Here is a 24,946-nt window from a genome sequence, read left to right on the forward strand (position 1 = left end):
TGGGTTTTGATCTCGAACTGTACCCTGTTTTTAACTCGGCATTTTTCAACAGCAAGATTCAGAGTAACAGTATTATTTCCTTCATTCGGTAGGTAGCTTAAGAACTAACATTAACGGTAACCAATTAATTACTATAACTGTGACGTATTTATTAGAATGATAAAAACAAAACTAAGCACGCCCCTAAAATCGATCCTATCGAATAACGAGTTATTTTGATGGACAGGGTGGATAACCAATAGCGAAAGTCGTGTTGTGATTGGTGGACCTTGCAGCAAATGCAATTGCACCACTTTGTGCTGAGAGGATGAAGAAGCACAGAAAGTTTAGAATGAGAATTGTCCAGGGGAGATTTAAAAAGATACACGGATACCCAGACGCGTAACCTAGAGCCCACATATAAAACACAGTGGACCCTGAAGCTATGTTACAACAGATAGGTAGGTAGGAATATAAAGAATTAAACTTTACGTGGTTTTTCTTCTGAAAGTGGCTGCTGTAACGTACATCACTGAAAGCCCAGCTTCCAATGTGTATGTTTTTGGCGCCCTCTGGTGGTTAATGTCGTGTAACTGCAGGTAATCATATCACATCATCAAGCTGTGTTAATAATGCTGCTGCCGCACATCGGCCCCTTTCTGTGGTACAGTGACAATAGCATTACAATACATTAAGTCTTAGCTTTCATCGACTTTAGTACTTTTGAAAACGCAGCGTCGCTTCCTACGGTAACACTGAACCCGGGGCAATATCTATAACCTAGCTTGTTTAGCATGAAACAAGTAATACATAAATAAATCCTGCCCGCTTTACACTCAAATACAAGGTTGTTCTAGGGTTGTTTTACAAGCGACGTTCCGCCCAGAAAATTCAATAAAATCTGCCGTTAATGTCAAGGTCGTATTTCAGTTTGCAAAACTTTCTGAACAGAACCCCAGAACATCCTGCCCTGGATTCTTCTGAACAGCACCCCAGAACTCCCTGCCCTGGATTCATCTGAACAGCACCCCAGAACATCCTGCCCTGGATTCATCTGAACAGCACCCCAGAACATCCTGCCCTGGATTCATCTGAACAGCACCCCAGAACATCCTGCCCTGGATTCATCTGAACAGCACCCCAGAACTCCCTGCCCTGGATTCATCTGAACAGCACCGCAGAACATCCTGCCCTGGATTCATCTGAACAGCACCCCAGAACATCCTGCCCTGGATTCATCTGAACAGCACCGCAGAACATCCTGCCCTGGATTCATCTGAATAGCACCCCAGAACATCCTGCCCTGGATTCATCTGAACAGCACCCCAGAACATCCTGCCCTGGATTCTTCTGAACAGCACCCCAGAACTCCCTGCCCTGGATTCATCTGAACAGCACCCCAGAACATCCTGCCCTGGATTCATCTGAACAGCACCGCAGAACATCCTGCCCTGGATTCATCTGAACAGCACCCCAGAACTCCCTCTGGTGGATTCATCTGTTCTGTGTACAGAAATGCACACATGTTAATACTTCCCGTTAAGAGCAGTGCTTTCTGTTCTGTCTTTAATTGTCACACCCCCTAACAATAACAGACTCCACGCCTAGTGTTGTGCATTCAGATCTGTAGAGAAGCAGCACATGCTTTTGTGTTGCGTATGTTTTGCAAACTACATTATGGGAAAACTTTCACCCATTTGTTTTTTTTGGTCCACACACCTGCTGTATTAAATCAGCACTAACATCCTCTTAGAAATGTGAAACCCTCTGCCTCCCTGAACCGGGTTTGTTCTGTTACCGTCACGCCCAGCCCCTTGCAGTGACACGGAGACTTCTGTGCCAGAAGATGGAGTTTGATTTCAGTAAACAGAAGCCTGCCTGCCTGCCTGCCTGCCTCCCTCCCTCCCTCAGGGGAGCTGTATTTGAGCGGTCAGCCATTTTAGTGAGCGTGGCTAATCAATGTTTCCATCACTAATAAAGACGTTTGGAGAAGTTTGTTTGGGAGGCAATGCTCAGAGCCTCCTTTTTCAATACACTGGAAAACAGTGAAGCACAGAGGCGTGAAGATCATCTACTCGAGACACGCTGGGTCAGCAATACACTGAAAAACAGTGAAGCACAGAGGCGTGAAGATCATCTACTCGAGACACGCTGGGTCAGCAATACACTGAAAAACAGTGAAGCACAGAGGAGTGAAGATCATCTACTCGAGACACGCTGGGTCAGCAATACACTGAAAAACAGTAAAGCACAGAGGCGTGAAGATCATCTACTCGAGACACGCTGGGTCAGCAATACACTGAAAAACAGTGAAGCACAGAGGAGTGAAGATCATCTACTCGAGACACGCTGGGTCAGCAATACACTGAAAAACAGTGAAGCACAGAGGAGTGAAGATCATCTACTCGAGACATGCTGGGTCAGCAATACACTGAAAAACAGTGAAGCACAGAGGAGTGAAGATCATCTACTCGAGACACGCTGGGTCAGCAATACACTGAAAAACAGTGAAGCACAGAGGAGTGAAGATCATCTACTCGAGACACGCTGGGTCAGCAATACACTGAAAAACAGTAAAGCACAGAGGCGTGGAGATCATCTACTCGAGACACGCTGGGTCAGCAATACACTGAAAAACAGTAAAGCACAGAGGCGTGGAGATCATCTACTCGAGACATGCTGGGTCAGCAATACACTGAAAAACAGTGAAGCACAGAGGCGTGAAGATCATCTACTCGAGACACGCTGGGTCAGCAATACACTGAAAAACAGTGAAGCACAGAGGAGTGAAGATCATCTACTCGAGACACGCTGGGTCAGCAATACACTGAAAAACAGTAAAGCACAGAGGAGTGAAGATCATCTACTCAAGACATGCTGGGTCAGCAATACACTGAAAAGCAGATTCTGTATAGGGTTGTCAGGTTGTAGCTAATCTCAAAAGAAAGCGCTTGTGTAATATAAAGGCTTTGCTGGAGACTTGTGGTACCTGTAAATGAACAAGGGCCGTTTCAGTCTTAAACTCAGGGAGCCTCAGTGCACGATATTAAAATTTCATCCTGTGTGTAGCTATGGTCAAAAGTTTTTTGTCACCTACAGTTTTATCATAGACATAATTAAAAAAATATATATATATTTACATAATTTATATCTTTTATTTAACATCATGTAATTAAAGAAACTAAAAAATGATATTGCAGAAGTCTATCAGAAGACATAATAGTTGTACAGTATTTCGTGTTAGATTTAAAAATGCCACACTAGTTTAGGGGCTACGTGGTGCACACAGATCCAGAGGCGCTTGGAGCCCAGAACAAGTGGAATCACTGTTTAAAGCCAGTGGACTCGAAGACGGTTCAGGCCAGGCTTGTAAGTGGAAACGTCCTAATGCTACTCTGAGACATTTCTTAACATGTGCAAGTGTCGAGTGTGCGTGTGTTGTATTAGATCCTTGAAAAAGTGAACAATCGCGTGGAGAGTATAAACAGCACCCCCATGCATGTGCTTTCATAGCTTGCATTGCATTAGCTGCTGAGGTTTACTGCTTCAGCATCACGGTCTGGCAGAAAAAAAAAAAAAAAAAAAAAACACATAAAAAAAAGTGTACTGCAGTGACACCTTGTGGCCTTTAATAGATATTGCATTATAAAATTCTAAAATTGGTCAGCCACTGTTGGTATTTACACATTTATGCCAAAGCAAATAGTTTTCATTAAGGGTGACAGCAGAAATACAGTTGTTATTTTAATTCACTTTACAGTAAGAAGCTGTTCATATGAATAGGTGGGGCGCTTACCATGATCACGTCGTTAGAACTCAATTAGAGTCGTTAGAGTATGCAAATTCCTGCCTCTCTCAGTCAAGTGTTGGATTGAGTGCTGTAACACGATGCTGAATTCCTTTACAGGTGCCGATGTGGCTTTGTCTATTACACCTCTGTGTATCCGGGAACAGTAGAGCCGCCTTTATCCACATTCCAGCCTCGGGCAGCCCAGCCGCAGTGAAGAGGCTGGTCCTGACCCTCCAAACCATCATCCAGGCCATGCTGGAGTAGCTGGGGGAGCAGCCAGAGTGCTCCCATGCTTCCAATACATCCCAGAATTCATCAACTTCCATCTCTGCTGTTCCGGGAGACCCATTTCAAGACCAGGCTTTGGATCTGACTGTCTGGGTCATCATTCACTTAAAAAAAAAAAAGGTGTTGATACCGAAACCTACAGCAGCTTAGGGTAGAGAATCTACAAGGCAACTTTCAGTGTGTAAGAGAATCCACAATGCAACTTTCAGTGTGTAAGAGAATCCACAATGCAACTTTCAGCGTGTGTAAGAGGGCTAGAGACCCAATACTGAGGAGACTTGAAGATCTCATTGTTAATACACATCTGCTTCAGGCTGTACATTGTTTTTGTTTAACAAGTAAAGCCATGGCAGTTAGACTGGATTCCTGGACAGACGGCAGTGGTTTGGGATTGTCCTGCTTTGCATGGCTGCTGAGAAAAACAGAAATCAAATGAAGGCTGTGGCAGTCAAACCCAATGAATTCACCCAGAAACACAAAAACAAAGCAGCAAAACATTTTGCATACAGAATTATTTTTATTTAACTTAAATCTTGTAGTAGTGTAACTACTAGAAAAAAAAGCAAGAGCAAGAGAAACTAAAATTCTCTTCAGCCGTTCAAAACAGACAGGTGTTTTCATAAAATGTAAAGAATCCAGAAACAGAAATCAATTCTTACAACAGAATATACAAAAAAAAAAAAAACGTTCAATCATCTACTGAATCATGTTTTTAATATAAACACAGGAATTTGTAAGAATAATTTACACACAGCAAAGTCGTTATTTGTATGAAACAAATTGGCCATCTCGCTCTTTAATTATTTATCAACAAGAAAACAATGGAAAGTGTACTGTTTGCAGTAAGTCAGATCCATAAGGTTTTCCAGTGGTAAAATCAAAGAAAACAAGTGATATTTGTGTGTGTGTGTGTGTGTGTATGAACACGCACACACACAAACACAAATGTATACACATGCATGGAACCCTCTAGAAGAACTGGCACCTAATTAAAAAAAAGTATGTGCAACACAGAAGTCAAATTTCACTTTTCTTAGGGAGTCAATGCATTGTTTATACAGTAGAGAGATTATACTGGCTAGTCAATGGACTGGGTGAAAACAAGCACCTCAAATCCAGTTACCACTGCATAAGAACAATGTTAAAAGCAAGCAGACAGCTCAGTGCTCCCTGAATTGCTTTAAATGGTCATGTTTTGGGTTTTTGGAAAGAGTAGACTTTGCAAGTCTGCAAACCAAATCAAAGTAATTTCTTTTTTACCAGGTCAATCTTTTTACTTTGAAATTCACAGTGTTTGTGATTAATGTGCTGCACAATGAAAAAGAAAGGAGAGTGCTTGTATGCAATGTTTTGGTGTGTCCTTTCCCGGTTCAGTAGGGTCAGGAAGGCTCTCGTGGGCTATGACTGTATTGATGACCTTGTTTTATATACAGATATACTCCCCCACCCACCCCCTGGTTAAGTGTACGTGGTTCTGAGTGACCAAATAACAAGCCACAAAGTATTGCATATTTCACACGGCTCTGGAGATGGTGGAGCAGTCAGCTTTGGCCAAAAAACTGAACATGAAAGCAACTAAAAAGGCTTAAGCGGATGGGTGTACCACAGCGAGACACAGAGCCTGGCTCTCATGTCTCTAGAATACTCTTTTTCTAAGTACTTGTATTTCGTTGCCTTGTTGAGGCGCCAGACCCTTTGTAAAATAATTATAATATTCTTTCCAATTTCACCACTGGGCACCCTTAATCTTGCACCTTTCGTAGAGCGATTCTCTGGCCGATCCATTCAGAAGAGACCAACAACGTTTGCCGTTTACCGATTCCCCCCACCACCACCACCAAAGAAGAAAGATTACTGTATATACACGATGTGTTTGGGGTACCTACATCTGCACAGGTGAGACCGATACTCTCACCTCCATGTGTCTGGTCTCGGGTGGGATTTTCTTTGTTTAAATCTGAGGTGATGCACTGGCACATAGGCAGCAAATTATAACAAAGAATTAATATCTCCCCAGATAGTTTGGGTCAATTAGAATGGGTGTTGCCAATCAATCAGAGACCAGGAGGACCTGTGCAGCAATGTTTGTGACTGGGTGTCCAATCAGAGACCAGGAGCTGTGCAGCAATGTTTGTGATTGGGTGTCCAATCAGACAGCAGGAGGACCTGTGCAGCAATGTCTGGGTGTCCAATCAGAGACTAGGAGCTGTGCAGCAATGTTTGTGATTGGGTGTCCAATCAGACACCAGGAGGATCTGTGCAGCAATGTTTGTGACTGGGTGTCCAATCAGACACCAGGAGCTGTGCAGCAATGTTTGTGATTGGGTGTCTTAAACACATGCACCCAGATACCAACCAACAAGAACCGATTGGGGTTCATCTTTGAATAAAAATAACCATCTGCTATCTATGACTGTACAGCAACAGAACTGACAAGCAAAGACATGATCCCCCCCACCCAAACTGGAGGGGGCTTGTTTTGTCAAAAACCAGGACACATCAGATACAGAATTGGCTGCCAACCAAACCACTAGACCCTTGACTTCTCAACGGAGTGACACAAAGCTAAGAGCTGTGGCAGCAACACAAATTAAACAGTTATAAACAAACATATATATATATATATCTCACACACGTTTCAGCAGATCAAGGTCTCGTCCCCCCACCCTTTTATTTTTTTTAGCATGTAGGAATGCCAAAGGTAATAAGGATAATATACTGGTGCCTGGAAATCAAACCTGTAACCTTGAAGCCCATTATTGCAATGCGTTTTTTTAGATGTAATGAAGTGAGGTGTTTACACATATACCTTTCTGAAAAGAAAAACAAAGTCCACCTCCAGGTCCCCAATGCAACTATTTTTTGTAAATACTAAAATTGCACTACATGTATCTGTAAGCCGTTTTTGTTATTGTCATCCGACTACCCGTAATCTACCGGACATGACTGTCCTGTGTTTGTGTGTGTGTGTGTTTGTGACAAAGAGAAATCAGGCAGCACTTGTCTCTTGTAAACCACGGCAGTTTCTTCACATGAACAGCAGCAATGGACTGAAGGCCTAGGTTATCTCCATCACTAACAAAAGCGAAGAAATAAGCACTGACATCTATGTACTGGTTTATTTTTAATAAAACAAAAGATTGCGAGCCCCAACACCCACCAAGCACAGAGCCTTGTGCCACTAGAGCATCAACCCAAATTTCCAATCGCTATCCTTAATTCCCAATTCCATGGCTCTGTGCTTAATTGTTCCGGAAAGGGTCTGTCCCCCGGTAAGTACGTTCCGGTTTGCATTTCTAGCGCATCACAAAACTCTTGAAAGCAGCGCCGTCTGAAGCAGCAGCAGAATTCTTCATCTCTTCTGAAGAGGCTCGTGAAAGGCCAGGCCACAAACCCAACTCACTTTCCTGATCACTGTTACTGGAGATCGAAATATGAATGTGCGTGTGTGTGTGAATCAGTCAATGGGACATTGCTCACGATTCTTTCCCTCATCACTATTATTATTCCCCAAAGTTCTCCAATAAAACATGAAGCGCTCGTTGGCATCAGCCTTGGCTTGAGGCAGAGCAAGAGACCAGGCTGTCAGTGACATCCCCCTACCACATGACCTGTCTCTGCTTCCTGATACCCTTTGCAACACCTCTCCATGACTGAACTTCCACACTCTAACCTCAGGACCAAAACCCTTCCTGAAAACCCTGACAGAGGCACTCCTGTGGGCAATGCCCAAGGCTTTCCAGAGCAGGCCCTGTCAAAAAGCCCTTGGCTTGCAGATGCAATTGATCTGCTGCAGGAGACTTGAACGCCATCGGGTCCTGAGCTAGCTAATGAATTCAATGAACCAGTCTGTGAATGATCTAGTGACCAGTCTACACAGAGCCATCGGGTCCTGAGCTAGCTAATGAATTCAATGAACCAGTCTATGAATGACACAGTGACCAGTCTACACAGAGCCATCGGGTCCTGAGCTAGCTAATGAATTCAATGAACCAGTCTGTGAATGACACAGTGACCAGTCTACACAGAGCCATCGAGTCCTGAGCTAGCTAATGAATTCAATGAACCAGTCTGTGAATGACACAGTGACCAGTCTACACAGAGCCATCGGGTCCTGAGCTAGCTAATGAATTCAATGAACCAGTCTGTGAATGACACAGTGACCAGTCTACACAGAGCCATCGGGTCCTGAGCTAGCTAATGAATTCAATGAACCAGTCTGTGAATGACACAGTGACCAGTCTACACAGAGCCATCGGGTCCTGAGCTAGCTAATGAATTCAATGAACCAGTCTGTGAATGACACAGTGACCAGTCTACACAGAGCCATCGGGTCCTGAGCTAGCTAATGAATTCAATGAACCAGTCTGTGAATGACACAGTGACCAGTCTACACAGAGCCATCGGGTCCTGAGCTAGCTAATGAATTCAATGAACCAGTCTGTGAATGACACAGTGACCAGTCTACACAGAGCCATCGGGTCCTGAGCTAGCTAATGAATTCAATGAACCAGTCTGTGAATGACACAGTGACCAGTCTACACAGAGCCATCGGGTCCTGAGCTAGCTAATGAATTCAATGAACCAGTCTGTGAATGACATAGTGACCAGTCTACACAGAGCCATCGGGTCCTGAGCTAGCTAATGAATTCAATGAACCAGTCTGTGAATGACATAGTGACCAGTCTACACAGAGCCATCGAGTCCTGAGCTAGCTAATGAATTCAATGAACCAGTCTGTGAACCTCTAAGCCAGAGCTACAGTCCTGAAACTTGGGACTCCCATCAGTACTCATCTATCCAACATCGACACAGCAATCTACACAGTGCTAAACTCTCAGCGTTCCCATCAGAGCTGCATGGATATAAAGCCAGACACACAAAGTTCTCATGGGGGTTTGGATTTTTAACCCATCTACAGATCATTACAATAACATGTTTCTTCTTAATAATAATAATAATAATAATAAGACAGTTTTAGCCAGCTGTATGATCTGAGGATCTCTGGTTGTAGAAATCAATGTGTGAAGAAGTGGAGGGGAGATATCTGTAGTGGAGATTAGAACCAGTTAAATAAAAACCAAGACATTTCCCTTGAACATTCAGGCTCCTTCTTTAAATCCAACACACACAAAATGTCTCTAGACACTAAACTTGTTCACAATGACAATGGATTTAAATGCACTGCAGCTGTTTGATTTGTACCACTTCCCCCTTGCCGCCCCACAGTGGAGCGTGTTATCCCATCCCTTGATTTCCAGTAATACTTTCTCTACGGACCACTACAGAGACTGGAATCCAGGACTAGTCTTCCCTACCCCGGTCTCTGCATTCGTGTGTTTGATAACGGATTTAGCTCTCCCCTGTGAGACAGCTCCCCTCCTCTCCAACACTTGAGTTTGTGGTTTGTAGTATTAATGAGGTTTACCCGGGTGTAGAGAACGGTAATATTGTCCTGTCAGGCAGCTGAGGAAAGTGAGATGTATTTTCATTTTATACACAAAAAGAATGAGGTAGATAAATGTTTGAAAAATAATAACAATAATAATAATAATAATAATAATAATAATAATAATAATAATAGTCCCCCGATAATTAAACCAAAAAGAAAAATACAACTCGGTACTAGAATTCATGGTGCGAGTTATACAGTGATTCTAACTGAATAAAAAGATCTTACAAAGAATAGAATACCTTCTCAGGAAAAAAAGAAACGCAGAAACCCACGATGAGACAGTTCTACAGTTTGCAGGACAGAGACCAGAGATGCCATTACAAACTGAATCTTGCATCAAAACCATTACTATACTGAAATGTGTGCTGAAAGCAACAACAAAAAATAAACCACAATCATGTGCACTGATATTTAACCCTTCCTACTAGGACATATGCAAACAGTCAAACAAACTGCGCAACCAAGACTGCAAATGATAAGAGGGGCACAGGAACAGGGTACAAGGCTTTCCGTTTGATGGTAAACTGATTAATAATAATAATAATAATAATAATACACAAGGTCCTGGTTCTGATGGGTTTTCCTGGTGTGGTGTGCATTAGGGTCCTTTCTTCCTTTGTTTCCTTGTGTCACGGGGGGTGGGGGTGGGGGTGAGGAGGGTTCCCAACTGGCCAAACTCAACTACGGTATTGGAAAAAGAAGCTTTTGTTTCTTTGGTGAAGGATGGGTTAAAATATCAGCATGAAAGTTTATAGAAAAAAAAATTAAAATAATGAAGCATGCTTCAAATCTAGAAGCCACAGCCAAATCATCACTTACTGTACCCAATAATAACAATGATAATAATTACAATAACAATAATAACAACAACAAAATAAAAAATCTGCTGTAAAGGGGCTAGTCAGAGGGAGGGGGAGAAAGAAAAAATTAAGCAAAAAGGAAAGATAATGACTTGTATAGCGGACAATATTGAGAATGTCTGAAAATAGTAAAACCGTTATATTGACCTGAGTTTGAATCCCGCGCAGCTAACAGGGGCACTGACCCCGCCAATCGCAATGCAAGCAACAGGCACAAGGGCGGCGCTAGCGGGTGCTCACACGTGGAGCCAAGGTGTCCATAAGAAAATAACAACCACCATAATAATAATAATAATAATAATAATAATAATAATAATAATAATAATGTTATTATTTTATTATTATCAATAATAATAATAACAATAATAATAATAACAACAACAACAAAAAATCAGGAAATGTATCCGTTAAAAAAAATAGAAGGCATTGGATAATTTGTGGCAAAAACAGATGAACCTTTTAGGGATAAAGAAGGAGAAGAAAAACCTAAAGCAATTAAAAAATAAACCTTTTTTAATTTGTGTTTTTTTATGTTTTTTGTTGTTTTTTTTCCCCGCTACAGTACAAAGCATAAGAACAGGCTGCAGAGGGTTAGACCTGAAGGGTTTCATAGATTACATCCACAGAGGAGAAAGAATAAAATAGCAGCTTCTGTCTGTACAGACATTTAGATGAACATCTGAGCTGTAAAAAAGTTATAAAAGTGACACAAAACAACGATGTATGCAAATGCTCCGTGGTCTAACATACAACTGTGAGACCCTTTGTTAACGTTAGAAATGTTCAAATCTTGTTGAGCGAAGAGATATCATTGACAAGTCTTTGAATACCTGGAGAATCAAGCGCCTTTCTTACCTCCTGCAATGTTGTGAGGCTGTAGTGTGTTTGCTTGGTTGTTGCGCCCTGGTATTCCTGTTTCTTTAAAATCCATCCCTTCCTTTTTTTCCTGTTTGTTGCGTTATTTCTTTTTTTTGGCGTAAGGTCCTTTTATTTTTTGCTTTCGTGAAGCAGCAGGTTTTTTTTCTAGTATGGTTCCATTCTTCCTCTTGACAAGGAAAAACTTGGATGAAATGCGCAGTGGACAAACAAAACTTTACAATCCTTTGTGTTCACTGTAATGTGAAAAAACAAACCAAAACAAGTTTTTTGCTGGGGGGGGAGGAACTAACGTAGAAGTTCAATTTTGGCAAAAATTGGGCAGATTCAAAAGAAGTCCTTGACCCACCCTCCCATAACTCCAGAATACACAAAGCAGAAGTTCTAGTCACACATTGAGGGAAAAAAACCTGCCCCCACCAAAATAAATAACCTGTTGATTGAGTGTTCCAGAGAGAGAGGAGAGAGGAGACAGACAGAAAAACTAAAACAAAGTGCTTTTCGGTTAGATTCGCTGGCAGATATGTTCACCATATTTGTCTCTTTAATTAGTGTGTGAGTGTGTGTGTGTGTATATATATATATTATTATTATTATTATTATTATTATTATTATTATTATTTTAAACCTTGCAAAGTTTCCAAGAAGCCCACCACAGCAGCAGCACAGGGGCTCTGAGGAGTGTTTTTCTCTCTTATTAAATAAATCCCACTCCCCCCAAAACACAAAAAACCCGAAGTGCCAAATCTCCCCCACCCCCCCCGACTCTCCACCGTGCATTTTTTTTTTTTTTTTTTTTTTTTTAATTTCTATCCAAATATAATAATAATAATAATAATAACAACAATTATAGAAAAATGAAAAATCCACTGAAGTACAGTAGGCTCTTGTCGATCTGTTTGTTTCTAACCACCACCCTCTCCCACTTTCAGTAAAACAAACCCTGTTCCTCCCCCCCTCCTCCTCCTCCTCCTCTGTGTGGCGTGTTGTTGTGGTGTGTGGGTGGATCAGCAGGCGGAGGACTGCGGCAGTGGCAGGGCGCGCTCATTCTTGCGGCCCCCGTTCATGTGAGCGTACGGCTGTGCCTCGTCGAAGCTGCCCCTCAGCACCAGCACGGGCCCGTTGGCCGCTGCTTTGTGTCCGGGGTGCTTGTCGAGTACGAGGGCTGAGGAGGAGGAGACCGAGGAGGGAGCGAGGCCTCCCTGCGGGGCCGAGGAGGCGGGGGCCTGCTGCTGCTGCTGCTGCTGCGGGGGCGGGCAGGCCGAGGAGGGCTGCAGGCTGGAGGAGGGGTCCAGGGGCATGTTCTCCATGTTCTCGGTGTCCAGATCCAGCTCCTCCATGTCGGGGGGCTTGTTCTCCTCACTGTAGTAGAAGGAGGTCTCCTGGAATGGCGGCTCCAGCTCATCCTTGATGCCGTTGATGATCTCCAGGAAGGTGGGTCTCATCTTGGGGTTGTACTGCCAGCACATCCGCATCAGCTCGAACCTGCAGAACACACAGCAGAGAGAGAGAGAGAGAAAGAGAGGTCAAAACAGGCTTAGGGTTAGGCATGGCCTGCCTGCACAGCGACTGTGCAAGCGAGTTCATTTAGTCAGAGGATCATTATTATCATCTTCATCATCAGGAACAGAAAGAACAAGAACAGTACTAGCTGTACAAGGAGAAGCACAGCCACAATCTCCCTCCCTCTGTCCCTGGTGTAATATGTCCTATAATATCACAGTGCAAACAGAGAGCTCCTCTTCAGCAGAGTTTCAAAACACTTCATCTTAGTGTGAAAGACTGCACACAGCTTGAGGGGAAAACCGGCAGCAGCAAGAGCTGACACTGCAATGTGGGAGCTGGACGAAGAGTGTCTTTCTTTTTTCTTTTTTCTTGTTAAAACTACAAAGTAGCACAAATATTAAAACAGGGAGTTTCACTGCATATTTTAACCACTTCCAATCTGTCCCTCTGAACACATCTCATGTCGGCTCCCTTGCTGGCTCTTTCTCCCCTGCAATTCCTCAAACGCTGGCTTTATTTCTGCACCACTTCACTCAACAGCCCTTTGAAATCCCACAGGCTCATTACAACTGAGCAGCAGTTATCACATGATCTGTTGCTGTGTTTAATACCACCTGCTTCCCTACCAGCAACAAAACAAGACACACTGAGACAAACAGACAGAGACAGACACTGACACACTGAGACACACAGACACACAGACAGACACCCTGAGACACACACAGGTTATTTTCTTTTTTGGTATGCTTTCATTTAAGATGTTGAAAAAATAGTGCATACATATAGAGAATGGCATAAACACTCACACACAGACACGATGTTACAACACAGCAGAGCTGTCATTGAATGACACAAACACTTGCACACAGACAGACACAATGTTGCAACACAGGAGGAGCTGTCACAGAGAGTGTGTTGTCTGCTTGCCATGGTCCCAGGAATGCCAAGCAGGCCTGACCCCTTAGTGAAAGCATCCTTTCCAAGGAGCCTGAGGGATCTGTTTACTGAGAGAGATCCTCTGGGCCTCATCAGTCCTGACTTAAAGAGCTATGCTTGGCACCTTGGCACAGAAACACACATCGTCATTGAACTGGGGGGGGGGGTTCTATAAATTACTCAAATCAAAAGCAGGGAGTTCAAACTTTTCCTTTGGGTGAAATACTGAAAAAGAATCAGTGACGTTACTAAAAGGGGAAGTGAATTTATCCACAATGTTTGAGTCTCCTGCACATCTGGATAGACCATAATTCTAATAATAATTTGAACTCACAGCATGTCCGGGCAGTTGTCTGGCTTGTCCAGCAGCCCTCCCTCCATGACGAAGCGCAGGACCTGCTCATTGGACATGCCCTGATATGGCTGCTCTGCCAGTGTGGCGATCTCCCACAGCACCACCCCGAACGACCTGCACAGAGGGAAGAGAAGAGAGGAGGTAAGGATCTCTCACAGCACCACCCCGAACGACCTGCACAGAGAGGAGAGAAGAGAGGAGGTGAGGATCTCTCACAGCATCCCCCAGAACGACCTGCACAGAGAGGAGAGGAGGAGGTGAGGATCTCTCACAGCACCACCCCGAACGACCTGCACAGAGAGGAGAGAGGAGGTGAGGATCTCCAACAGCATCACCCCGAACGACCTGCACAGAGGAGAGAAGAGAGGAGGTGAGGATCTCTCACAGCATCACCCCGAACGACCTGCACAGAGAGGAGAGAAGGGGTGAGGATCTCTCACAGCACCACCCCGAACAACCTGCACAGAGAGAAGAGAGGAGGTGAGGATCTCCCACAGCACCACCCCGAACGACCTGCACAGAGAGGAGCAGAGACAGGCACAATGATCCTGTTCTCTTCTCACAGGAATATTGAACCAGGCTCAATGATCCTGTTCTCTTCTCACAGGAATATTGAACCAGGCTCAATGATCCTGTTCTCTTCTCTCACAGGAATATTGAACCAGGCTCAATGATCCTGTTCTCTTCTCTCACAGGAATATTGAACCAGGCTCAATGATGCTGTTCTCTTCTCACAGGAATACTGAACCAGGCTCAATGATCCTGTTCTCTTCTCACAGGAATATTGAACCAGGTTCAATGATCCTGTTCTCTTCTCATTTGAATATTGAACCAGGCTCAATGATCCTGTTCTCTTCTCTCACAGGAATATTGAACCAGGCTCAATGATCCTGTTCTCTTCTCTCACAGGAATATTGAACCAGGCTCAATGATCCTGTTCTCTTCTCTCACAGGAATATTGAACCAGGCTCAATGATCCTGTTCTCTTCTCACAGGAATATTGAACCAGGCTCAATAATGCTGTTCTCTTCTCACAGGAATATTGAACCAGGCTCAATGATCCTGTTCTCTTCTCACAGGAATATTGAACCAGGCTCAATGATCCTGTTCTCTTCTCACAGGAATATTGAACCAGGTTCAATGATCCTGTTCTCTTCTCACAGGAATATTGAACCAGGCTCAGTGATCCTGTTCTCTTCTCACAGGAATATTGAACCAGGCTCAATGATCCTGTTCTCTTCTCACAGGAATATTGAACCAGGCTCAATGATCCTGTTCTCTTCTCACAGGAATATTGAACCAGGCTCAGTGATCCTGTTCTCTTCTCACAGGAATATTGAACCAGGCTCAATGATCCTGTTCTCTTCTCACATGAATATTGAACCAGGTTCAATGATCCTGTTCTCTTCTCACAGGAATATTGAACCAGGCTCAATGATCCTGTTCTCTTCTCACAGGAATATTGAACCAGGCTCAATGATCCTGTTCTCTTCTCACAGGAATATTGAACCAGGCTCAATGATCCTGTTCTCTTCTCACAGGAATATTGAACCAGGCTCAGTGATCCTGTTCTCTTCTCACAGGAATATTGAACCAGGCTCAATGATCCTGTTCTCTTCTCTCCCTGCTGCTCTACATTAGCTTGTGTGTTTTGTTCATCAATGTGATATGCTACCTGTAATCTGTAGGCCAGATGGAGTAGTGAAGACATTGTATACATTAAGGAGGGAGGGGAAACACACACACACACTATTATTCATTAGGACGTAAAAGACTCATTTTTGCAACACATCTGGCTGCAGACCGAAGACAATGCAAAAGCACCACAACATTGACTCGCACCTAAACTGGCTTTAGAGCAAGTTACATAAAGAGTTTATTGAAGAAGAAAAAAAAAAAAAGAAAAAGCATAATTTCAGTGTTGCGCTGCACTGGGAGATCAGAGGTATAATCTACCCAACTTCAAAGAGCACAGGGGAAGGGAGTGGGGGAGTGGGTGGATTGTCTGATGATTTTTGCTGGCAGAGGCTAACCTGTAATTTAGAAACATCTGGGGGAATTTGTATTTTAACAGAGCAAGACAAACCAAGCCAGTGAGAAAGAGAGAGAAGCGAATGGAAAAACCAGCTGATCTAGTGTATGTTGCATTATTTATATAAAAACTTAAAATAAGAATTCTCTTTTGTTTTCCGGGGGACAGGTCTCCACAAGTGGCACTGGAAATGTTCTGTTTTTTGTTTATTTGAGATCAACAGGACTGGGAAGCAGGTTGCCCAAACCAGTACGACGCTTGGTATCTGATTTTCTTGCAGAGTTTTCTAGTACAGTGTATCTTATTTCACATACTGCTAAGGGCTCATCTATTATTAGAGAAGGAGAACAATGATTTTCTTGTTCCTTCGTGTATTAAACGCTGCCGGTTTCCTTGTAATTAAATGTACTAACTGCAGAGCGGACTATAGGAACTGAAACATGAAGAGCTCCAGCCGAATACCTTTCTACCTTGGGAGCAGCTGAACGGATGCTCCTGTCTCAGTGTCCCATTCCCAGCCAACAACCGAGCCACATCCCCATGAGAAGCAGGCCTGGCCTTGTCAAACTCCAGAGAGGCCCAATTAAACACAACTTGGTCTTAATACCACTGCCCTGAAATTGATTAGCCTGATTTTTCTATTATATGTCAATGTAACGTTAATAAGTGGGTCAATATATATATATCTCTCTCATTCCTTCTGGAGGAAGGGGACTGGGTTAATACAGTTCATTAAAGATCAGTGGTATGTGGATCATTAAATAGAGCTCTCTATCATTACCACTCGCTCGCTTTCATGTGACAGAGCTCAAAGCGGTCCCGTCCTGGTTCTGTAGCTCCCTGGCTCTGTCAGGGTGAAGCCCGAGTTCTTACCACACGTCGGAGTTCGTCGTGAACACTCCATCCTTGAGGGACTCAGGGGACATCCAGCGCACCGGCAGCAGCCCCTTCCCTCCCTTGCGGTAATAATCAGTCTCGTAGATGTCCCTCGTCATGCCGAAGTCTGCAAGGAGAGAGACACGGCAGGGAAGTGAGCACTGAGACCCCGAAGAGAGGGCACTACAGCCTGGGAGGGAGATAAACGCTCTCTCCCGGTACAGCCCTGATAAAATCAGGGCTATACTGCGATTAGACACTGATACACAGGGACTTTATTTCCATTAAAAAAGATTTATATTTCCCTTTTTCAGAGAATGACATTTCTTTAAAGCTATTCTAAGAGCTCTGAATGTTCAGCAGTAGTGTACTGTGCACGTGTACCAGGCCGCTATTCCTCTGTCCTGAGTCGACAGGTACAAACACACAGGCACAGGGGAGCGGCTCACCTCCGATCTTCACGGTGAAGTCCTCTGCCACCATGCAGTTCCTGGCCGCCAGGTCCCGGTGCACAAACTTGTTGGCGTTGAGGTACGACATGCCGTCGGCGATCTCCCCCGTCATCTGGATCATCTTCTTCAGGGGCGGCAGGGGCTGGCCCGTGTTCTTCTGTGGCGAGGGAACACAATAAAACAAGGCAGTGTTAAAACCTAGGGTCAGAGTTTCTAAAGCTGACGAGCTCCTAAACGTCAAATCTATCCCGGGCAGGGTGGCTCACCTCGGCTTCGGAGCGCAGGGAGCGTAGGTAGCTCTTGAGGTCTCCGCGGGTCATCAGCTCCATGATGACCAGAGTGGGCTGGCCTTGGGACACCACTCCCAGGAGACGAACCTGTCACATGCACAGACAGACACACACAGAGACAGACAGCTGTAAGCCATGGTAACACATTCACATATATCTGATTAGGGTTGTTGCACTGCTAAATATTAACTATATTTACAAAACTTAGCTCTTTTAGAGTCCTAAATTTAGATTTCATTTTTTTTTTTAATTTTATGTAGGACAGAGTGAAGTGAGTGGGGGAGAGAGTGTGAAGTGTGCAAGCGTGTAGGAGCACGTGGGAGCAGTGTGGAAGCAGTCTGGGAGCATGTGGGTGCGTGTGGGAACGGGTGGGAGCAGTCTGGGAGCGTGTGGAAGCAGAGTGGAAGCATGTAAGGGCGCGATGGTCCTCACCACATGGTGGCAGTTGAACTCCTTCATGACGGACGCCTCGTTCAGGAACTCGATGCGCTCCCGCATGCTGGCCGACTCGTTGACCGTCTTGATGGCCACACGCGTCTCCGGCTCGTCCTTCACCACGCCCTTGGCGATGCCCTCGTACACCATGCCGAAGGAGCCCTGGCCCAGCTCACGGCACATGGTTATCTTCTCCCGCAGGACCTCCCACTCATCCGGCACGTACACTGAGAGGAGGGGAGAGTTAGGTACTGCAGCCAGCTCATTTACTCTTAATACTGCAATGAACAATACAAGGAAGTGGGGGAATGGCAACTACAGCAGCTGTACGTATGCCTGCCATCCAATACAAACTAAAGCATCATCCGAATCTCACAGCTTGCTTTCTAAAAAACAGCATGCTCGGTTTCCGTCGTCATTAAAAGCTGAAGATGAATAAAATGAAACAGGCTGGTATATTACAACAGTTCTTATAACTTCTACCAAACAAAAGCAGTTCAAGTAGCTTCCACACTGACAGCATTGCATGGTGCTGTACATCACGATGTGTTTTTCTCTCTACAAGCTGCAGGACCGTCTCTCTCTAGGTCTCTGTTCTCTCAGCTTCGCTTCTCTGCAGCTCCTTGTAATCTCTCCCATGGAAGCGCTCAGGTGATACTCACTCTCTGCAGCACTGAAGTACTCCGGGTTGACAGAGGCGTAAAGAACCCCGTTCCCCAGCCGGTCGCTGTTCCTGCAGAAAGAAAACAAAAACAGACATCATGAGGCGGGGCTGCAGCTGCAGAACAGCCTGCTTGAAAACCAAGACCCCACCTATTAAACACTATGAAAGCACACGCAACTCCTCCAGCGCCAAGTAACCCTACGATAACTAATTCAACAGTTCCCCTGACTAGCAGCATGAATCTTGGACAGCTTAATGTTACATTAGTTAAAGTTGTCGAAGATCCCTGCTTATTGAAACCAGTAGCTTGAGTCTCATCTGGATCTCTCACACCCAATAGCAGTCTGCCTTTCTCTGTGGGATCTTTCAAGGGCTTCAGTATTGAAAGGCTCCCTCTCAATTCCTGTGCATTCTTACCTCTTCTTATTAACGACGTAGAGCGCGACAACCAGCCCCGTGATGATCAGGAACACAACGATGGGGATGATAATCATCAGATACAGCGCGTTTTCGTACTCCGGGGCTGCACAAAGAAAACACACACTGAGCACGCGAGCCTGGGTACAGATCACAAGCACCCTGGCAATCCAGCCGCTCAAGTCTCGCAAGCTGTTCAACAACAATAAAACACTCCTACTATAAGAATCCTCAGTGCAATGGAACGGAGTGCTCGTGTGGCTCAGTGCTCCGCTGCGCTGTGTATCTGCACTCACTCCTACAATAAGAATCCCCAGTGCAATGGAACGGAGTGCTCGTGTTGCTCAGTGCTCCGCTGTGCTGTGTATCTGCACTCACTCCTACAATAAGAATCCCCAGTGCAATGGAACGGAGTGCTCGTGTGGCTCAGTGCTCCGCTGTGCTGTGTATCTGCACTCACTCCTACAATAAGAATCCTCAGTGCAATGGAACGGAGTGCTCGTGTGGCTCAGTGCTCCGCTGTGCTGTGTATCTGCACTCACTCCTACAATAAGAATCCTCAGTGCAATGGAACGGAGTGCTCGTGTTGCTCAGTGCTCCGCTGTGCTGTGTATCTGCACTCACTCCTACAATAAGAATCCTCAGTGCAATGGAACGGAGTGCTCGTGTGGCTCAGTGCTCCGCTGTGCTGTGTATCTGCACTCACTCCTACAATAAGAATCCCCAGTGCAATGGAACGGAGTGCTCGTGTTGCTCAGTGCTCCGCTGTGCTGTGTATCTGCACTCACTCCTACAATAAGAATCCTCAGTGCAATGGAACGGAGTGCTCGTGTTGCTCAGTGCTCCGCTGTGCTGTGTATCTGCACTCACTCCTACAATAAGAATCCCCAGTGCAATGGAACGGAGTGCTCGTGTTGCTCAGTGCTCCGCTGTGCTGTGTATCTGCACTCACTCCTACAATAAGAATCCTCAGTGCAATGGAACGGAGTGCTCGTGTGGCTCAGTGCTCCGCTGTGCTGTGTATCTGCACTCACTCCTACAATAAGAATCCCCAGTGCAATGGAACGGAGTGCTCGTGTTGCTCAGTGCTCCGCTGTGCTGTGTATCTGCACTCACTCCTACAATAAGAATCCTCAGTGCAATGGAACGGAGTGCTCGTGTTGCTCAGTGCTCCGCTGTGCTGTGTATCTGCACTCACTCCTACAATAAGAATCCTCAGTGCAATGGAACGGAGTGCTCGTGTTGCTCAGTGCTCCGCTGTGCTGTGTATCTGCACTCACTCCTACAATAAGAATCCTCAGTGCAATGGAACGGAGTGCTCGTGTGGCTCAGTGCTCCGCTGTGCTGTGTATCTGCACTCACTCCTACAATAAGAATCCCCAGTGCAATGGAACGGAGTGCTCGTGTTGCTCAGTGCTCCGCTGTGCTGTGTATCTGCACTCACTCCTACAATAAGAATCCTCAGTGCAATGGAACGGAGTGCTCGTGTTGCTCAGTGCTCCGCTGTGCTGTGTTTTCTCTGCACTCACGTTTTGCCTGTACGTAGAAGTGCACGGCCTCAGTCCAGGAGCCATTCCCAGCCAGGGATGTGGCTCTGACCCGGGCGGAGTAGTTCCCCGGGCCCAGGCGGGTCAGCCGGGCTCCTCTGTGGTCCCTGTAGTGCTGCCGGGACACACACTCGTGCTTCTCCAGCTGGGAAACAGAGACAAAGACTAAGAATGAGTGATACTTCACGTTTCAGTGATCCAGTGTTAGTCCGTGTTGACAATAAATAGCAAGTGTTGCATTTATAAGGACGCTCCACTAAATAACTGTGCTCAATATTCTAACTTTTTATTAAGAGGTAGCTCGGTATTTTTGACATTTTACTTTTAAAAGGGCCCCCTCCTCACCTTTAGGGATTAGGGAGACATTGATGGGGTTTAAGTGGAATTGCTACATTAATGATGTATACAGTGCATTTCTAAACATACGCTGGCAGTGTGTAACAGTCAAGTACAGTAGAATATATAAGAATAAACTATGATGGGCTACTGCTTTCTTTTCTCTGTTGGCTATTGGAGAAAATGTGTTTAACAGCCTGATAAACTGCACTTGAAGCTCTATTGATCTACCCCTCCTATTATGCACAAGACTTCCCTGCCCGAAGCACCGTGTTACTGTAATTACTGAGCAGGCTAAAAGCAGCTGTAACTCTCAGCACTGCCTCGCAGGCCTGTGTTCAGGTCTATGCACGACAACTGCATGCAAACCCACAGGGAAAGCAGCCCCTGTATTTCAATGGTGTTCAGTCCCACCTCTGCATTCTGCCGGTATTTAATCTCATACATCAGGATCAGTCCGTTGGGATTGAGAGGCTCCGTCCACTTCAGGTGGATGCTGCTGTCCTCCAGCTTCTCCCATGTCACTGGTCCCGGAATGTCATCCACTTTTTCTGGAACACACAAGATTTTACATTCTTGCTGTAAAACCGCGGCTAAAGCCACACCAATTCACACCTTTAGTTTATGGATGGATCCATTAAAAATAAATAAATCCCAAGAAGATCCCAAGAATTTGATATAATGTAATTAGTATCTTAGTTATTTTTTCTAAATGTATTTCTAAGCAGGTTAATGTTTAAAAAAGTGAATTGTTTATAGAGTAATCCGTCGCGTCTCCGACTGCGATGGGACCAGAGTCAGGACGGATATGTAAAAAATCAGATAAATGAATCCCATTTGAAATACTAATTATAAACAGCTGTAACAATTACTATATTTTCACACAACTATTGTTTTGAGATTGAGTTTATATTAAGGAGCTCCCCTAAACCCCTTGTTTAGAAAGACACAGGGTATTAATGCTTGTGACAGCGTAGCTGTCTGTCGTGTGGGTGCGTGCATTCGCTGCTGAGTGACAGGCAGGAGATCGAGACAGAGGTTGAAGGTGATACGCCCCCCGCAGGTGAAGAGGATTTATTTACACATCAACACACTGAACAGATCACGTGACACTACCAGCAATGGCAGTGCACAGAGCAAACATAACACAGTGTACGAAAATACTGGTGGGATCTACAATCTCTAAACTTCTCTGTTCAATAATAAACGAACGTTGCTGAAGAGATTGATCACAGCAGATAAACAGTTCAGGCAGATACACAGCGGATTACTGTAACGTATCCTTCAAGGAGGTATTCCTAGTAACAGTAATTAAGACATGTTCACCTGAAACTCATTCTGCCCTGCATGAGGTCCAATATACTCATGTTTATTTCATGCAAAACATTCAAACAAATGTCTAATGTATGTACCAGTAGTTTCAGGGTGAAGTGCTTTAAAAGAGTCCCTTCTCATTTTTTTTTTTTTTATGGAAGATGCTAACAAGACAAAAGGTGCTACACCACAGCACTCGATACTGTGCAATCAAATCCCTTCATTCATCAGTCATTTGATGACAACGAAAGTAGAAAAAACATTTTTCATTAAACAAGAAAGCCAGTGTCAGCAGAATCCATTTCCACGTGTTCACTTCGGCGCTGCCTTTTCCTCCAGACAGACTGAGCCGACAGTGAGGAGGGTGCTCACCTGCTGGCTTGGTGCGTGCGAAGACGAAGTTCGCCGCGCTGCAGCCCTGCCCAACCTCGTGGTTGCAGGCGTGGATGTCGATGCGGTAGACGGTGAAGTGCTGCAGGTGTGAGATCTCCGTCCACTCCTTGCCATTCACTGTGGTGTCATGGAAGGGGTACTCGCGCTCCGCCTTCTCCGATCCTGTGACGTTGGCACCCAGATCCTGCTCCGTGGTGTTGCTGCTGCCCCTTGGGAGGGTGGCATTGGCCATGGCAAACACCTCCCTCCGCCTGCGGTCCAAGGGCCTGTGACGAGCAGAGAGAGAGGAAGAGGAGAGATCAGACCCTGTGTGCAAACTCCAGCCCGGACCAGAGGAGCTTAGTGTGGAGCACCATCTGCAAACTCCAGTCCGGACCAGAGGAGCTTAGTGTGGAGCCCCACGAGCGGAGAGAGAAAGGCACAGGCTTAAAGAGGCAGAGACAGAGGGAGAGAGACATGAGAAAGAAAGAACTGATACAGTTTGAAAAACTTGTGGAGGCTTTTGCGGAGAAGCACTGTACGCTCACAAAACCACTGATAAGCTACCACTTTAGGAAACCACTTTCCAACTGCTAAATCAGCACAGCACAACACAACACAGCAGTGTGGAACAAAGCACCAGAAAAAAAAAAAAACATGCTAACTGGGGACTACCTTCCCTTCACTTCCGAGTCAACATACCGGCACCTTTAAAGCACACAACCCACAGCTCAAACCTAATCCATGAAGGGAACCATCTGGAGTAAACAGTGAAAGACTAGCCCACCAGCTCCTTGCTAAGGTTTCTTAGAAGAACCTGCATCGCACAGAGTTGTCTTGTCACTTCAGCGCCTGTCACTGGGCTGACAGAGACATTAGCGGTTTAAGGTGGGGTTGTTAGTTAGGTGAAAGGAAAAGTGTGTGGAGATGTCAATCACATTTAAAATGTGTTACCCAGGGTCTGGAATCGTGACAGCTCTCAAGTGGCAGTGCCACTCAGGGAGTGGAATGTTGAAGACAGAATTGTCCTTCAGGGTGCAGAGTGGTTAGAGGTAGGCAGATAGGCAGGTAGGTATTTCCTGTTTTCAAAATGTTTCAAGCGCTGCATTAACTGAAGGCGTCTGGCAAAGATGAACACCGCTTCACATAACGGCAGGATTTCCTTTACAACAACCAAACCCACACAAATAATATAAATGAAAATGACCTCATGACCAAAACAAACAAACAAATAAATAAATAAAAGGGTTCTGATTATCATTATATTTCTTACTGAATATTTACTGTATAGCCAAGTAACTTAAAGAAACTGGTTTCTGCTGGGAACGCTTTCTTCAGGAATCTTTATCAAAAATAACTAACAGCCAGAACCTTGATCCAGCATATTAGAGAGGACTATGTTATTTTTAAATGTACTCTATAGCATTAAAAAAAAAAAAAAAAAAAGAAGAAGATTCTAAGAACAACAAAACAAATAAATACATCAATTAAAGCCAAAATAATGGAAATAAAACACAGAAGCAACACAGGTGGATGTAGTGCTCACTGAGGAGATGAAGCAGGTGATCAGCTCATCAGGACAGAGTGGACAGCTCGATAGCACATCACCTTACCTAAAACCACCTCTAACAGACGAGTACATTTTCGCTCGTTTCGGATCTCTGAAAAAATTAAAACATGGTCCTACGTTTATTCAACCAAAGAAAAACAATGACAGAAAAACAGGATATTCATTCACAAAATAAGACAGCATGTAACTCTTTAAAACATGCTTAATGGGAGGATCACAGCAATATTCTCCTTACCGAGAGCCAGCCCTGCAGCGTCACAGGGGCCTGTAACAAACAGGTCTGAAACACTCCCTTTAAATGAGTGAAGCTCTCTTGTACATGGTCCTCAACAGAGAACTTACAGCCACAGAGAACTGTGAAAGACTGAGCTGTTTATTCCACACATCTCAGGCTCCCTTCTTTAACACTGGTCCTTATTCCACCAGCACATCCCATAATGCTCAATAACTTCATTTCAAACCCGGTTTGCAGTTCACTCGCAACCATTGTGACCTGTTTTAACAGCTGCAACACCGTAAGGAAACATGCTCAGATATACACGGAGAACTCCTCTGCCTACCGCTTGAGTGGAGTTCAAGCCCCCTCTAATTACTGT

At 44.8% G+C, this 24,946-nt stretch overlaps 2 protein-coding genes across 3 annotated transcripts in view; one reads left to right on the plus strand and one right to left on the minus strand.

The window, feature by feature from the left end:
- The first annotated feature begins 5 nt into the window (after window positions 1–5).
- Window positions 6–5,547, plus strand: LOC121298542. The gene is made up of 3 exons (XM_041225668.1): window positions 6–440; window positions 931–2,860; window positions 3,887–5,547. Exons 2-3 carry the CDS (start codon window positions 1,988–1,990, stop codon window positions 4,031–4,033), a joined length of 1,020 nt encoding a protein of 339 aa, XP_041081602.1. The 5' UTR covers window positions 6–440; window positions 931–1,987; the 3' UTR covers window positions 4,034–5,547.
- Window positions 5,548–12,054: 6,507 nt separating this feature from the next.
- The window catches only part of igf1ra (insulin-like growth factor 1a receptor), an 81,993-nt gene continuing 69,101 nt past the window's right edge, over window positions 12,055–24,946 (minus strand). The window contains exons 11-21 of one of the 2 annotated variants that reach the window (XM_041226169.1): window positions 22,781–23,067; window positions 21,509–21,645; window positions 20,741–20,903; window positions 19,212–19,317; window positions 18,793–18,863; window positions 18,128–18,357; window positions 17,672–17,782; window positions 17,403–17,562; window positions 16,951–17,080; window positions 14,025–14,159; window positions 12,055–12,733 (exon numbers count right to left, since the gene is read on the minus strand). In XM_041226169.1, coding sequence (XP_041082103.1) covers window positions 12,256–12,733; window positions 14,025–14,159; window positions 16,951–17,080; window positions 17,403–17,562; window positions 17,672–17,782; window positions 18,128–18,357; window positions 18,793–18,863; window positions 19,212–19,317; window positions 20,741–20,903; window positions 21,509–21,645; window positions 22,781–23,067 — 2,008 coding nt within the window. In that variant the 3' untranslated portion in view covers window positions 12,055–12,255. Of the gene's footprint in view, window positions 12,734–14,024; window positions 14,160–14,419; window positions 14,559–16,950; window positions 17,081–17,402; window positions 17,563–17,671; window positions 17,783–18,127; window positions 18,358–18,792; window positions 18,864–19,211; window positions 19,318–20,740; window positions 20,904–21,508; window positions 21,646–22,780; window positions 23,068–24,946 lie in introns of those variants that run through there. The other variant, XM_041226170.1, reaches the window with a different exon arrangement.

Source organism: Polyodon spathula, chromosome 24, assembly GCF_017654505.1.
Source record: "Polyodon spathula isolate WHYD16114869_AA chromosome 24, ASM1765450v1, whole genome shotgun sequence".
NCBI classification, from domain to species: Eukaryota; Metazoa; Chordata; class Actinopteri; order Acipenseriformes; family Polyodontidae; genus Polyodon; species Polyodon spathula.

Excerpts from the sequence above, each read along its gene's own strand:
- LOC121298542 (XM_041225668.1), top strand. The coding sequence starts at position 1,988 with ATGCTCAGAGCCTCCTTTTTCAATACACTGGAAAACAGTGAAGCACAG. Across the intron at positions 2,861-3,886 it reads ATCTACTCAAGACATGCTGG|GTGCCGATGTGGCTTTGTCT; the intron begins GTCAGCAATACA and ends ATTCCTTTACAG.